This window comes from Diabrotica virgifera, chromosome 4, assembly GCF_917563875.1.
Source record: "Diabrotica virgifera virgifera chromosome 4, PGI_DIABVI_V3a".
NCBI lineage: Eukaryota > Metazoa > Arthropoda > Insecta > Coleoptera > Chrysomelidae > Diabrotica > Diabrotica virgifera.
The window spans coordinates 232,069,591-232,081,903 of NC_065446.1; the positions used below are offsets into that span (position 1 = coordinate 232,069,591).

Consider the following 12,313-nt stretch of genomic DNA (forward strand, 5'->3'; position numbering starts at 1 on the left):
GACAATCATTATGAACGCTGATCTCGCATTTCCTAAGCGTTGTTTTATTTCACTTGAGTGGTCACACTGGCTGTTTATGTTGGTACCAAGGTATGTGTAGCTGTCGACCCTGTCAATTAGTTGTTGGTTAACCAAAAGCTGTGTATTTAATATTTTGCGCTTACTGACTACCATGTACTTTGTTTTTTTCGCATTGAGATCAAGTCCGTATTCTTTACTTATATCTGATATGCGCGACATTATTCTTCGCAAACCATCTAGACTGTCTGCAAAAACTACAGCGTCGTCGGCATATCTAATGTTGTTCAGACGCACTCCATTGACTAATACGCCTTCCTGTAGTTCTCCCAGCGCTTGCTCGAAGATACATTCAGAGTATATATTAAACAGCACCGGGGACAGGATGCATCCTTGCCTCACTCCTCTATCTATGGAGACTGCATCTGTCAATTGGTCATCCACTTTAATATTGGCAGTTTGGTTGTAATACAAATTATATATGATTCTCAAGTCTCTATCATCTACTCCCGCTTCTTTCAAGATGTTTATGAGTTTATCAGGTTTTACTCTATCAAACGCCTTTTTGTAGTCGATAAAACAAATATAGGTACACGTCACAGTCAACATATATTTTGTTCTATATAGTCTGTTATATCTGAGTTCATTCCCAATATTTTCTTAATATCCATGTTATTTTTATTCTATCTCTCCTAGTTGCCCTGCAGCTTCTCCTTATGAATTCCATCTCTGTTTTTGGATTTATTTATTATCCAATTTTCACACCCAAGTGAGAATACTTCATGTCATGGTGTTATATATTCTTCTTTTTGTTTTTATACTGATGTCCTTATCCCACAGCACCGGGTTCAATTTTCGTATGCAGTCTCTTGTTGGTCCTAGTCTATTTTTTATATCTTCTTCAGTTGTTCCTTTGTTTGGAATTATAAAACCTAAATACTTGTACTTGTGTGTTCCATTGATTTGTTTACCTTCGTCTATTCCCAGGTGTTTTATTTCTGTATTCTCCGTTATTAGGTTTTAAGTTTTCTTAAGATTGATTTACATTCCATTCTTTGTATATTTCTGTTCCAGTTTTCTCATCATAAAGCTGAAGTCATCTTCGTCTTGTGCCAGCACTATTTGGTCGTCAGTGACACTTAGAGTATATAGATTATTCGAATAAAAATGTATACCATTTTTATTATTCAGTTGCAATGCGAAGGCAAGACAATCTTACTTTTCAATTAGAATACGGAGCGCAATCCAGCTCTCTGAATCGCGATTTTCGATTCTTATTGGAATCTCATCGGAGAGAGCGCAGGCTTGTTCTCCATATCCTAACTGACCAGCACCGAGAGCTTTTCCCACACATTGCAACTGAAACAAATAAGGTAGGTGACTAGCGTCATCTGGCAATTGAAAGATGAAGTTTTTCAATCCTAAAAGCAACATTAATAATATTGAAAATATTAAAAATATTACTAAAAGATTTTTAAACTGAAAAACTTATTGGTACATTTACCTGGTGACACCTCCAAGGCTTCTACAATTTGCAAGCCAAATGGATGCTGCAGTGAAGACAAAGGGAATGAATTCTACACTATGCAATTCACATCCGCCGTCTGCAGCTTGGTAAAGTTCCAACGGAAAATGCACCTAGTTACTCTACGGAGTAATACGAATATAAAATAAAAATGTATACCATTTTTATTATTCAGTTGCAATGCGAAGGCAAAACAATCTTACTTTTCAATTAGAATACGGAGTGCAATCCAGCTCTCTGAATCGCGATTTTCGATTCTTATTGGAATCTCATCAAATTCTTATTAGAATTCCTTCCCTTTGTCTTCACTGCAGCATCCATTTGGCTTGCAAATTGTAGAAGCCTTGGAGGTGTCACCAGGTAAATGTACCAATAAGTTTTTCAATTTAAAAATCTTTTAGTAATATTTTTAATATTTTCAATATTATTAATGTTGCTTTTAGGATTAAAAAACTTCATCTTTCAATTGCCAGATGACGCTAGTCACCTACCCTATTTGTTTCAGTTGCAATGCGTGGGAAAAGCTCTCGGTGCTGGTCAGTTAGGATATGGAGAACAAGCCTGCGCTCTCTCCGATGAGATTCCAATAAAAATCGAAAATCGCGATTCAGAGAGCTGGATTGCACTCCGTATTCTAATTGAAAAGTAAGATTGTTTTGCCTTCGCATTGCAACTGAATAATAAAAATGGTATACATTTTTATTTTATATTCGTATTACTCCGTAGAGTAACTGGGTGCATTTTCCGTTGGAACTTTACCAAGCTGCAGACGGGGGATGTGAATTGCATAGTGTAGAATTCCTTTCCTTTGTCTTCACTGCAGCATCCATTTGGCTTGCAAATTGTAGAAGCCTTGGAGGTGTCACCAGGTAAATGTACCAATAAGTTTTTCAATTTAAAAATATTTTAGTAATATTTTTAATATTTTCAATATTATTAATGTTGCTTTTAGGATTGAAAAACTTCATCTTTTTTATTATTCGAATAATCGATGGATTCGACCGTTACTTGATTTAAGTTCATTTTATATAAAAATAAAACACTGAAACGTTTGTTTTCTATACTTCCACAAAATTTATTACAACTTTGTGACTACAGCTGTTTCGGCAGAGAAAGGTACTTGAGAAAGGCACTCTGCCGAAACAGCTGTAGTCACATAGTTGTAATAAATTTTGTGGAAGTATAGAAAACAAACGTTTTCAGTGTTTTATTGTTATATATAGATATTCGTTTCTTACTGGTATGCCCATTCTTTCGCATTTTCTTTTCCATGGTTACAGGGTGTTTTTTTTTTCAGGAATAAAGTGATTTTACTGCTTTTATTAATATTCGTGGAACTTGAATATCTTCCATTGCTTCCGATAGCTTGGATCTAGGGATAAGTCATAGGTCTATTTAGGGGTTGTTTTTAAGGGTTAAAAGGGAGTTAACAATATGATAATTAAGATAGAGAATGTAAAATATCATTCACTCTATATTTAAATCTTTTTATGTCATACTAAATTAATTTTTTGTTAATATTTTCGATTTAGGGGTTGTTTGCAAGGGTTGTTCGGTTTTCAAGGGGATGAAAATGAGTTTATCATGAGATTACTGTGTTAGAAAATACTTCACAATGTCACTCTTTATTATTAAACACGTTTTCTGGCGATAAAATGGCTCAATGTCAATTTTTCCCTTAAGGGGTTGTTTTCACCTCATAAAAATAAAAAAAGGGAGTTCGGGTCAATATCACTTTTGAAGTTAAGGGTAAGATAAGCCTAATTCCAAAATCTCATGTAAATCGGTTCATAGTAAAAGATTTCGGAGGTAAAAACCTATTTTACGCTTCAATGACTGCACTATATGTCTATTTCTAATTTTTTCCTCTACGTTCTTTCCGTACAGTCTGCCCATAGAAGGTATAATGGTGATTCCTCGATAGTTTTCGCATCGGTTTTTCGATCCATTTTTTATCAATCATTTGGTATTCCGCTGTATTATCTGCTTTTATGACAATAATTGACTGAATTGTGATTAAAAAATGTTTAACATTTCTCTATCTTCTTCGTCTTACAAAAACATAATAAAGGTATTCTTGTCTCTAGGATTACCATGGCCAGTTTCAATATATCATTAATACACTTATCTTATACATGTCGTACAAGACAACACGAGCTTTATGATATATTAACACTTTGATAAAAATGCTAGATAACCTTTTTTACAGTGACTAGTTAATAGAAACATCGAACGGTTTTTTATCTTGCTAAGAGATCAAGAACTAAAGTAGTAGGTTAACGCAGTCTAACGATGACAGTATATCTAATTAAGGAAATTGAGATTGCATAAAATGAGAATCGGTTACGCCCTCTTTGGATTGTATTAATCAAAATACAAATGGTGCTATTTAGCTTATTATTAAGTAAATGCCATCTCGTTATTTTAAATCTATCAGAAGAAATCGTGAAAATATCTGCTATAAAAAATCGATTAATACATTGATCAGAACGAAAAATGAGCCACTTGTAAAGATGTTCGTAGTTTTGAACTAATTCTTTTTATGATTATAGTTATTATTTTTATTAAATTACATCTAATGCCGGGTCCAGACTATACAAGAAAACATGTTAAATAACAAAGTTTTGTAACTGGTTACAGAATTTTAAATAAAAAAGTTTTAAAACACAGTGTTGTATAACATTTTTCTGGTTATATATATAGCATGTTTTATGTTATCCAACAGATGTCGGTAAACATCAAAGAAAGTTATAAAACATTGTTTTAAAACCTCACCGCGACTGATCTACAGTATCTACACTTAAAAACATGTTATTGAAACATTTCTCTGGCATAGTACACGAGCAGCAACCATCGGAGTCATATCACCTTGTTCGTTCTTGAGTATATGGTGACTATGTAGCAAGTACCTTGCGGAACCTTAAAGGCAAATCGGTGTAAATCAGCGCCAAATTTGACATAAATAATATTCTCTACAGAGCAGAGTGTTCAGACATACAACCTGAAACATTCACTACTTCGTTCGCTACACAGATGCACACTGCTTCATCAGCTACTCAAACAGGCACTCAATCATACAATAAATCTGAGCCGTTCTCCATTCCGTCCACTACACCTACATCCGCTACTTCTCCAGCTATACCAATTCAAACAGACACTGACACTCAATCATGCACAGGTGCAGAAGATAATACTGATGAATTAAATTTTACAGAAATGTTACTGTATCTCTGAAACAATGAATAAAAAGTTTAAAAAATATACTTCGATTGGTTCTGTCTCTAAACAGTCAATGAGAGCGTCACAAACTTCTAGCACAACGTTCGAAATACTTTCATCATCATCATCATCATTTGTCTCTACAACTCTATGTGAGTCTTGGCCGCGTTTACTATTTCCCTCCATTGTTGTTGGTCCTGAGCAGCTATTTCCCATTGCTGTACTCCCATTTTGCGTAGATCGCTGGCTACTGCGTCCTTCCATCTCTTTCTTGGGCGACCAACTGACCTTTTTCCATCGGGCCTTCCCAGAATCTGGCGTTTAGAAGTCTTTCGTCACTTGATCTTAGTACGTGACCCGCCCATCGTATTCTGTTTGATTTAATGTAGCGTACTATGTTTTCATCTCCGTATATTGTGTGGAGTTCATCATTGTGTCTTCTTCTCCATTCTCCTGTTGTCTCTTCTCTGCAAGGCCCATATATAGTCCGCAGTATCTTTCTTTCAAGTACCAGTAATTTTGTTGTTTCCCGCTGATTCAGAGTCCAGGTTTCGCTTCCGTACGTTATTGTGGGACGAATTATTGTCTTATATACTCTTATTTTTGCTGGTCTTGAGAGTATTTTTGATTTAAGTAGGGTCCTTAACGAGTAATATGCCCTGTTTCCTGCAATAATCCTGGCTGCCACGTCCTTTTCATAGTTATTTTCAGATGTTATGATCGCTCCCAAGTACTTAAATTCTTTGACGACTTCAAAATTGTATTCATTAATTGTTACGTTTTGTCTAACCCTTGGTCTTGGGTTCTTCGTAACCACCATGTACTTGGTCTTGTCCTCGTTGACCTTAAGACCAACTTCCTTGGCTCCGTTCTCGAATAGGGTGAAAACTTCTTTTGCATCTCTGGTGGATTGTGCAATTGTGTCCACGTCATCCGCAAAGGCTAATAGTATTTTTGATCCTTGGGCGGCAAATCCGTTTGTCAGTTGTGGCTGAGCTTTCCTTACTGCATGTTCCAGTGCAAAGTTAAACAGCAGGGGGGCGAGAGGATCTCCTTGTCTAAGTCCTGTGTCAATGAGGAATTCCTCCGACGTGTTGCTGCCAACTCTGATTCGTGTGGAAGCGTTCTCCGTGCTCACCTTTGCTAATCGTACCAGTTTTCCAGGTACTCCCATTTCTACCATAGTCTCCCACAATGCTTCTCTGCTAACAGAATCGTAAGCTTGTTTGAAGTCCACGAAGATTTGGTGTACATCGCGGTTGAATTCCCAGTTTTTTTCCAATACCTGGCGTAGGACGAAGATCTGGTCTATAGTCGACCTTCCCGGTCTGAATCCGCTTTGGTAGTCGCCTATTATTTCCTTTGCGTATGGAGTTAATCTTCTAAACAGTATTATGGATATAATCTTGTATGTTGTATTAATTAACGATATTCCTCTATAGTTCCGACATATTTGTTTGTCTCCCTTCTTGTGAATAGGTATTATATGGCTTTCATGCCAGTGTTTCGGTATTTCTTCTCTTTCCCAGACTTCTCTTATAAGATGATATATCTCAAGATGTAGTTTGTCTCCCCCTTTTTTTAGTAGTTCCGCCTGTATGCCGTCTGGGCCTGGGGCTTTATGGTTTTTTAGGGACGAAATTGCGGACTTTACTTCAGCTAGTGTGGGCCCTGGTATTTCAGGTTCGGCTAACTGGTACTGTCTTTGTTGCCCTGTCGTTGTGGGGTTTTCTGTATTTAAGAGTTGCTCAAAATACTTTCTCCATTCGAAATACTTTGCTTAGAAAATTTAAATAAATAGCTTAAACTTTGGTAGGAATCTCCACTTGCGAAGAATCTTATCATAACTGCTATAATCTTTCTCTTACTGGAATTACATCTAAAAAGGTGTCTTTCCTGCCTACTTTATGGCCGATTTCATTTATGAGAAATTCAAAATCAGAACTTTTCATTCTTAAGATGTTTTTAAAATCTGAGAAATCTGATACTGCATCTGAGACTCTTCAATTTGTTATGAGATGTCGCTGTATCGCGTCTAATGGGAAATTTGAATTATTTTTCAGATTCCCTTTAAAATGATGGTGGAGCTATTTTTCGATTCAGAGGTGTGCACGCTTACAAAAGCTACTGATTACGCCTGAAATGGTAGAAACAGCCTGTCTAGCGGGTGTGCAACCCTCTGAATCGAAAACAAGCAAAACCATCATTTATTATTTTATTTCCTTTACTCGGTTTGAGTACTGAAAGTTCCTCTGCTGTCTTTTTCCTAGACTAATGAAGGCGGAATGTGATCGTTTCCCTTTCGTTTTCTATATTCGTCGTCTGCTGTCTTATTAATTGAAAAAGTCGCAGAAAAAGGATGTACCAGTAAGAACTTTCAACGCGAAAAGTCTCAGGTTTAAATGACTATTTACCATTTTAATTTTATTAAATTGGTGGATTCTGCATCTGAGACTCTTCAATTTGTTATGAGATGTCGCTGTATCGCGTCTAATGGGAAATTTGATTTATTTTTCAGATTCCCTTTAAAATGATGGTGGAGCTATTTTTCGATTCAGAGGTGTGCACGCTTACAAAAGCTACTGATGACGCCTGAAATGGTAGAAACAGCCTGTCTAGCGGGTGTGCAACCCTCTGAATCGAAAACAAGCAAAACCATCATTTATTAAGAAAAAAATACTCAAGAGAAACAGAAAATATTGATTTTCTTCTGAAAATATGAAGAAAAATTCTCAACTAAAATTTAAAAATAAATTCGTAGGCTCTTTTTAGTAGAGTATATGACCACCTTTGTTATTCATGATATGATCCGGCATACTTCTTTTCAAATTATAGTTCTACAGAAATTATTGCACGTATTTTGTATTAATTTGTTTACCAAGTAATATTCTGTGATCATTTTACTAAAAAGATTTTTAATATTTCAGACTTATACATGTCTTCATGTGTGTGTTCTCGTAAACAACATCCCTTGTTGTCCCCCTACAGTAAGTAAAGTCGTGTGTCGATGTTTTTTCACCAGTAGCAATTTGTTCACCATTTGCAAATCTTTTTTTATTGTGTAGAACTATTGGCCTATAATTAATTTGCTTCGCATGTTGTTTGTGTTGTGTTGTAGCCCACAAATATATTTCGCATATGTTTTTGTGTTTTTTTGTATTTATAGATTCTTTTATATTAAATATTCTTGCGGTATATACTTATAGTAGAGGATCCGATATAAGGTCGATTTGCATCGATCTGTTTAATGGATAACAATTATTGGATATGTAATTTAGCATGTTAATTTAGCATGTTTATCTAATTTTGTTCTAACTATAATTAATTAATAATTAAAAAAATTCATTTTTTTATGAATTTAAAAAAAATCGACCCGGGCAGATATTATTTAAGATTTTTTGGATCATTCTAAACAAAAAAGGTCTTTCGTAATTTTTCTCTAAAGTTTATCGTTTTCGAGTTATAAACAATTTAAAACTGAAAAATAACGAAAGATGACAATTTTCAAGGCTCAAATAGTATGGTATAACTAGACCCAAACCCAGACATCCAAAGTGAAAGTTATCCTCCAACACCAAATTGTTCTATATGGTCCACATAATGTTCAGAAAAAAGTCACACCATTTGAGCGTCGGGTTTGGGGGGGGGGGGGAGAGGGGGGAGAAATCGGTAAATTCGTAGTTTTTTACGTTTTTCGTAAATATTTCTAAAACTATAGGATTTAGCATAAACAACCTTTTATACAAAAATGTTCTACATTGAATTTGAAATAAAAAAGGCCCTATGCATAATCCTTCTAAAATGAACGGTTTCAAAGTTACGGAGGTAGTATAGTATAATTGGTCCAAAAAAGGACTAACCTAAACATCCAAAGTAAAAGTTATCCTCCAACACCAAATTGTTCTATATGATCCACGTATTGTTCAGTAAAAAGTTAAACCATTTTGAGTGTCCGGTTTGGGGGGGGGGGGAGATGGGGGGAAAAGTAGGTAAATTAGTAGTTTTTTAAGTTTTTCGTCAATATTTCTAAAACTATGCTTCAGCGTAAACAATTTTCTATACAAAAATGTTCTACATGAAATTTAAAACAAAAAAGGTTTGATACATAATTGTTATAAAATTAACGGTTCCAGAGTTACGGAGGGTGAAAAATGGAGGTTTTCGATACTTTTTATATTTTTTGGGCAATTTCCCACTGATTTTCTTTAACAGGATTGGATTTTATAAATCAAATTTGCTATTTCAGTGGCCGATGGTATGTTAGTGATAAGCCCTTGAAGAAACGTCAACGTCACCACCCAAAATCATCATCAATTGCCCAAAAAATATAAAAGTATCGAAAACCTCCACTTTTCACCCTCCGTAACTCTGGAACCGTTGATTTTATAACAATTATGTATAGGACCTTTTTTGTTTTAAATATTATGTAAAACATTTTTGTATAGAATATTGTTTACACTAAAGCATAGTTTTAGAAATATTGACGAAAAACTTAAAAAATCTGCTAATTTACCGACTTCTCCCCCATCTCCCCCCCCCCCCCAAAACGGGCGCTCAAAATGGTGTAACTTTTTACTGAACCATATGTGGACCATATAGAACAATTTGGTGTTGGAGGAAAACTTTTATTTTTGATGTCTGGGTTAGGCCTTTTTTTGGACCAATTATACTATACTACCTCTGTAACTTTGAAACCGTTCACTTTAGAAGGATTATACATTGGACCTTTTTTATTTCAAATTTAATGTATAACATTTTTGTATAGAAGGTTGTTCATGCTAAACCGCATAGTTTTAGAAATATTGACGAAAAACGCAACAAACTACAAATTTACCGATTTCTCCCCCCCTCCCCCCCCCCAAACCCGACGCTCAAAATGGTGTGACTTTTTGCTAAACAATATGTGGACCATATAGAACAATTTGGTGTTGGAGGAGAACTTTCACTTTGGATGTCTGGGTTATGCCATCTTTTGGATCAATCTTATCATACTAAAAAACACAAGTAAAAAATATCATTTTTGTAATCATTAAGTATGTACATAATATATTCAAGTTCAAACCTTTTCTATCAGGTCTCGATAAGAATTTTAGCCATGTTTTATTCTAAAACATATTTTTTGAATTATTAATGAGGGAGGTTTCTTATGGGGAGACGGGCATTAACAACTAAAAAACATTGTTTCAGAATGAAATAAGTCCAAAAGACTTATCAAGAACTGATAGAATAAGGTTTGAACTTGAATTTAAGTACTTCGTAATTTCAAAAATGATATGTTATACTTATGTTTTTGAGCCTTGAAAATCGTCATCTTTCGTTCTTTTTTCAGTTTTAAATTGTTTATAACTAGAAAACAATCAACTTTAGAGAAAAATTACAAAAGACCTTTTTTGTTTAGAATGACCTAGAAAATCTGAAAGAATATCTGCCCGGGTGGATATTTTTTTAATTTATAAAAAAATGTCATTTTATAATTATTAATTAATTATAGTTAGAACAAGATTAGATCGGGCAACCCTAGTTTTTTGTAATTGTTAACATGCTAAATTACATATCCAATAATTTTTATCCATTAAACAGATCGGTGCAAATCGACCTTATATCGTATCTTAGCCTATTAGTGCTTTCATGCTCTGACATAGTTAACTAGAAGCTGTGAACAATTCACTCGATAGAATTCCAAGGAAATCATGCTTATGAAGTAATCGCGTCACAGTTTTAAGTCAGTCTTAATACTGCCGTAGATGAGCTTCTTCTTAAAGTTCCGCTCCTATCGGAGATTGGAAATCATTCTGGCAATTATAATTTTGTTGGTTACGCGCCGGAACAGTTCAATTGAACTGCATTCAAACCATTCACGGAGATTGCGTAGCCACGAGATTTTACGTCTTCCTACGCTTCTTCTGCCTTTGATTTTGCCCTGCATTATATTCCTTAATAGTTCGTATTTTTCACCTCTCGTGATGTGCCCCAAGTACTCCAACTTCCTGATTTTTATGGAATTTAAAACTTCGCATTGTTTTCCTAGTTGTTCGAGCACTTGTGCGTTTGTTTTACGATCTGTCCATGATATTTTCAGAATACGTCTATAACACCACATTTCGAATGCTTCCAGGTTTTTAATGTGGGATTGTTGTAGTGTCCATGCCTCAACCCCATACAAAAGGGTGGAGAAAATATAACAACGAAGCATTCTTATCCGGAGCGTTATATTGATATTGCGATTACAGAAAAGTTTCCTCATTCTGTTAAAAATGGATCGTGCAATTTCAATGCGGCATCTTATTTCTTTTGTCTGATCAGTATCTTCTGTGATCCATGCTCCAAGGTATTTGTACGAAGATATTTGCTCAATTTCTGTATTATCCAGTACTAGTCTAACTCTGATGTAGATGAGCTACATCAGATCTATGAGTAAACTTCTCGACTGTGTTCTTGTATGGATCATTACTTATTGTACAAACAGTAGAAAGAGCAAATTGGTCTTATTAAATTATGGGGTTGTTTCAACTCGATACAAAACCGTTCTTGAACGGTTACGTGTATGCGCAGTGACGAAAAATGTGTTACTGCGCATAATGATTCGTTATTGCGCATGCGCATAACGATTTAAGAACGGTTTTGTATCGAGTTGGAACAAACCCAATACCTACTTCTATTTTCCTATTATCTGGTACCTACTATTCCACAATAATACTGTAAAAATTGATAATGTTTACTTCAATAAGTATAATAAAAATTAAAATATTCAGACAACGAACAAGAAAAAAAACTCCCACACAATAAATGATTACAATCAACAGTTTGGCAGTAAAAAATTTAGCCGCTCTCACAAGCATTTCAATGACAAAAACATTCACAATACCAGAAAGTAAAGAAGCTGTCAATCAAATATACGCATCGACCATATTTGCTTAAATATGTGACATTTCTCTTTTATTAGTGTAAAAAACGAGACAAAAGAAAACGTGAGAAAAGTAATAGCTCTTAAACTGCTTTTAAGAGACGTAATGGATTGGAGTTGTAAAACACCTACTAGTACCGTAATTACAGGTGAAAATACAACTATTTAAAGAATAAACAGCTTTAATTATATTGCTACAGTAGCGGAACAAGCCTCAGTTACATTACACTCACCGGTAAAATTAACCGCCCACCTTGTATGTCCTTCAATTTGCAGAAATTGTCAAACTTGGACCACATTTTATGAAAGATACGGTGAGAACTACCTTCAAGGAAAAGAAAACAATAGAATAATTTAAAAAAAAAAAAAGTAAAACAAAATAAGTTATCAATCGAAGTACCACAGAAAACGACAATAAACCAATATCGTTCCCATACCACCAGATTGACAACAGGTGTAATACTTTCTTTGGTTACAACCTCCCGAGATTTTCAAAAATTTTAAATTATACAGGATGCCGAGGAAATTAAGATGAGGGAATTTTAAATAATTCACAACCCATCTGCTCAGCGTGGTAAAAGGTCCAACAAGAAAGATTCCTTAGTACTCAACAAAAGAGTAAATGAATTAAAATGTAGAAACATTTT

General features: G+C 34.8%; 1 protein-coding gene across 36 annotated transcripts in view; it reads left to right on the forward strand.

The window, feature by feature from the left end:
• Positions 1–12,313, forward strand: part of LOC114327522 (microtubule-actin cross-linking factor 1) — an 865,580-nt gene that overhangs the window by 464,191 nt on the left and 389,076 nt on the right. For 33 of the 36 annotated variants that reach the window (XR_007697614.1, XM_050648743.1, XM_050648735.1 and 30 more), the window contains one exon: positions 7,690–7,749. The exons of the other annotated variants lie outside the window; for them this stretch is intronic. Coding sequence is in view for 32 of the 33 variants with exons in the window: in XM_050648743.1 (XP_050504700.1) it covers positions 7,690–7,749 (60 nt within the window). In the remaining variant the exon portion in view is untranslated. The remainder of the gene's footprint in view (positions 1–7,689; positions 7,750–12,313) is intronic. 36 annotated transcript variants of the gene reach the window in all.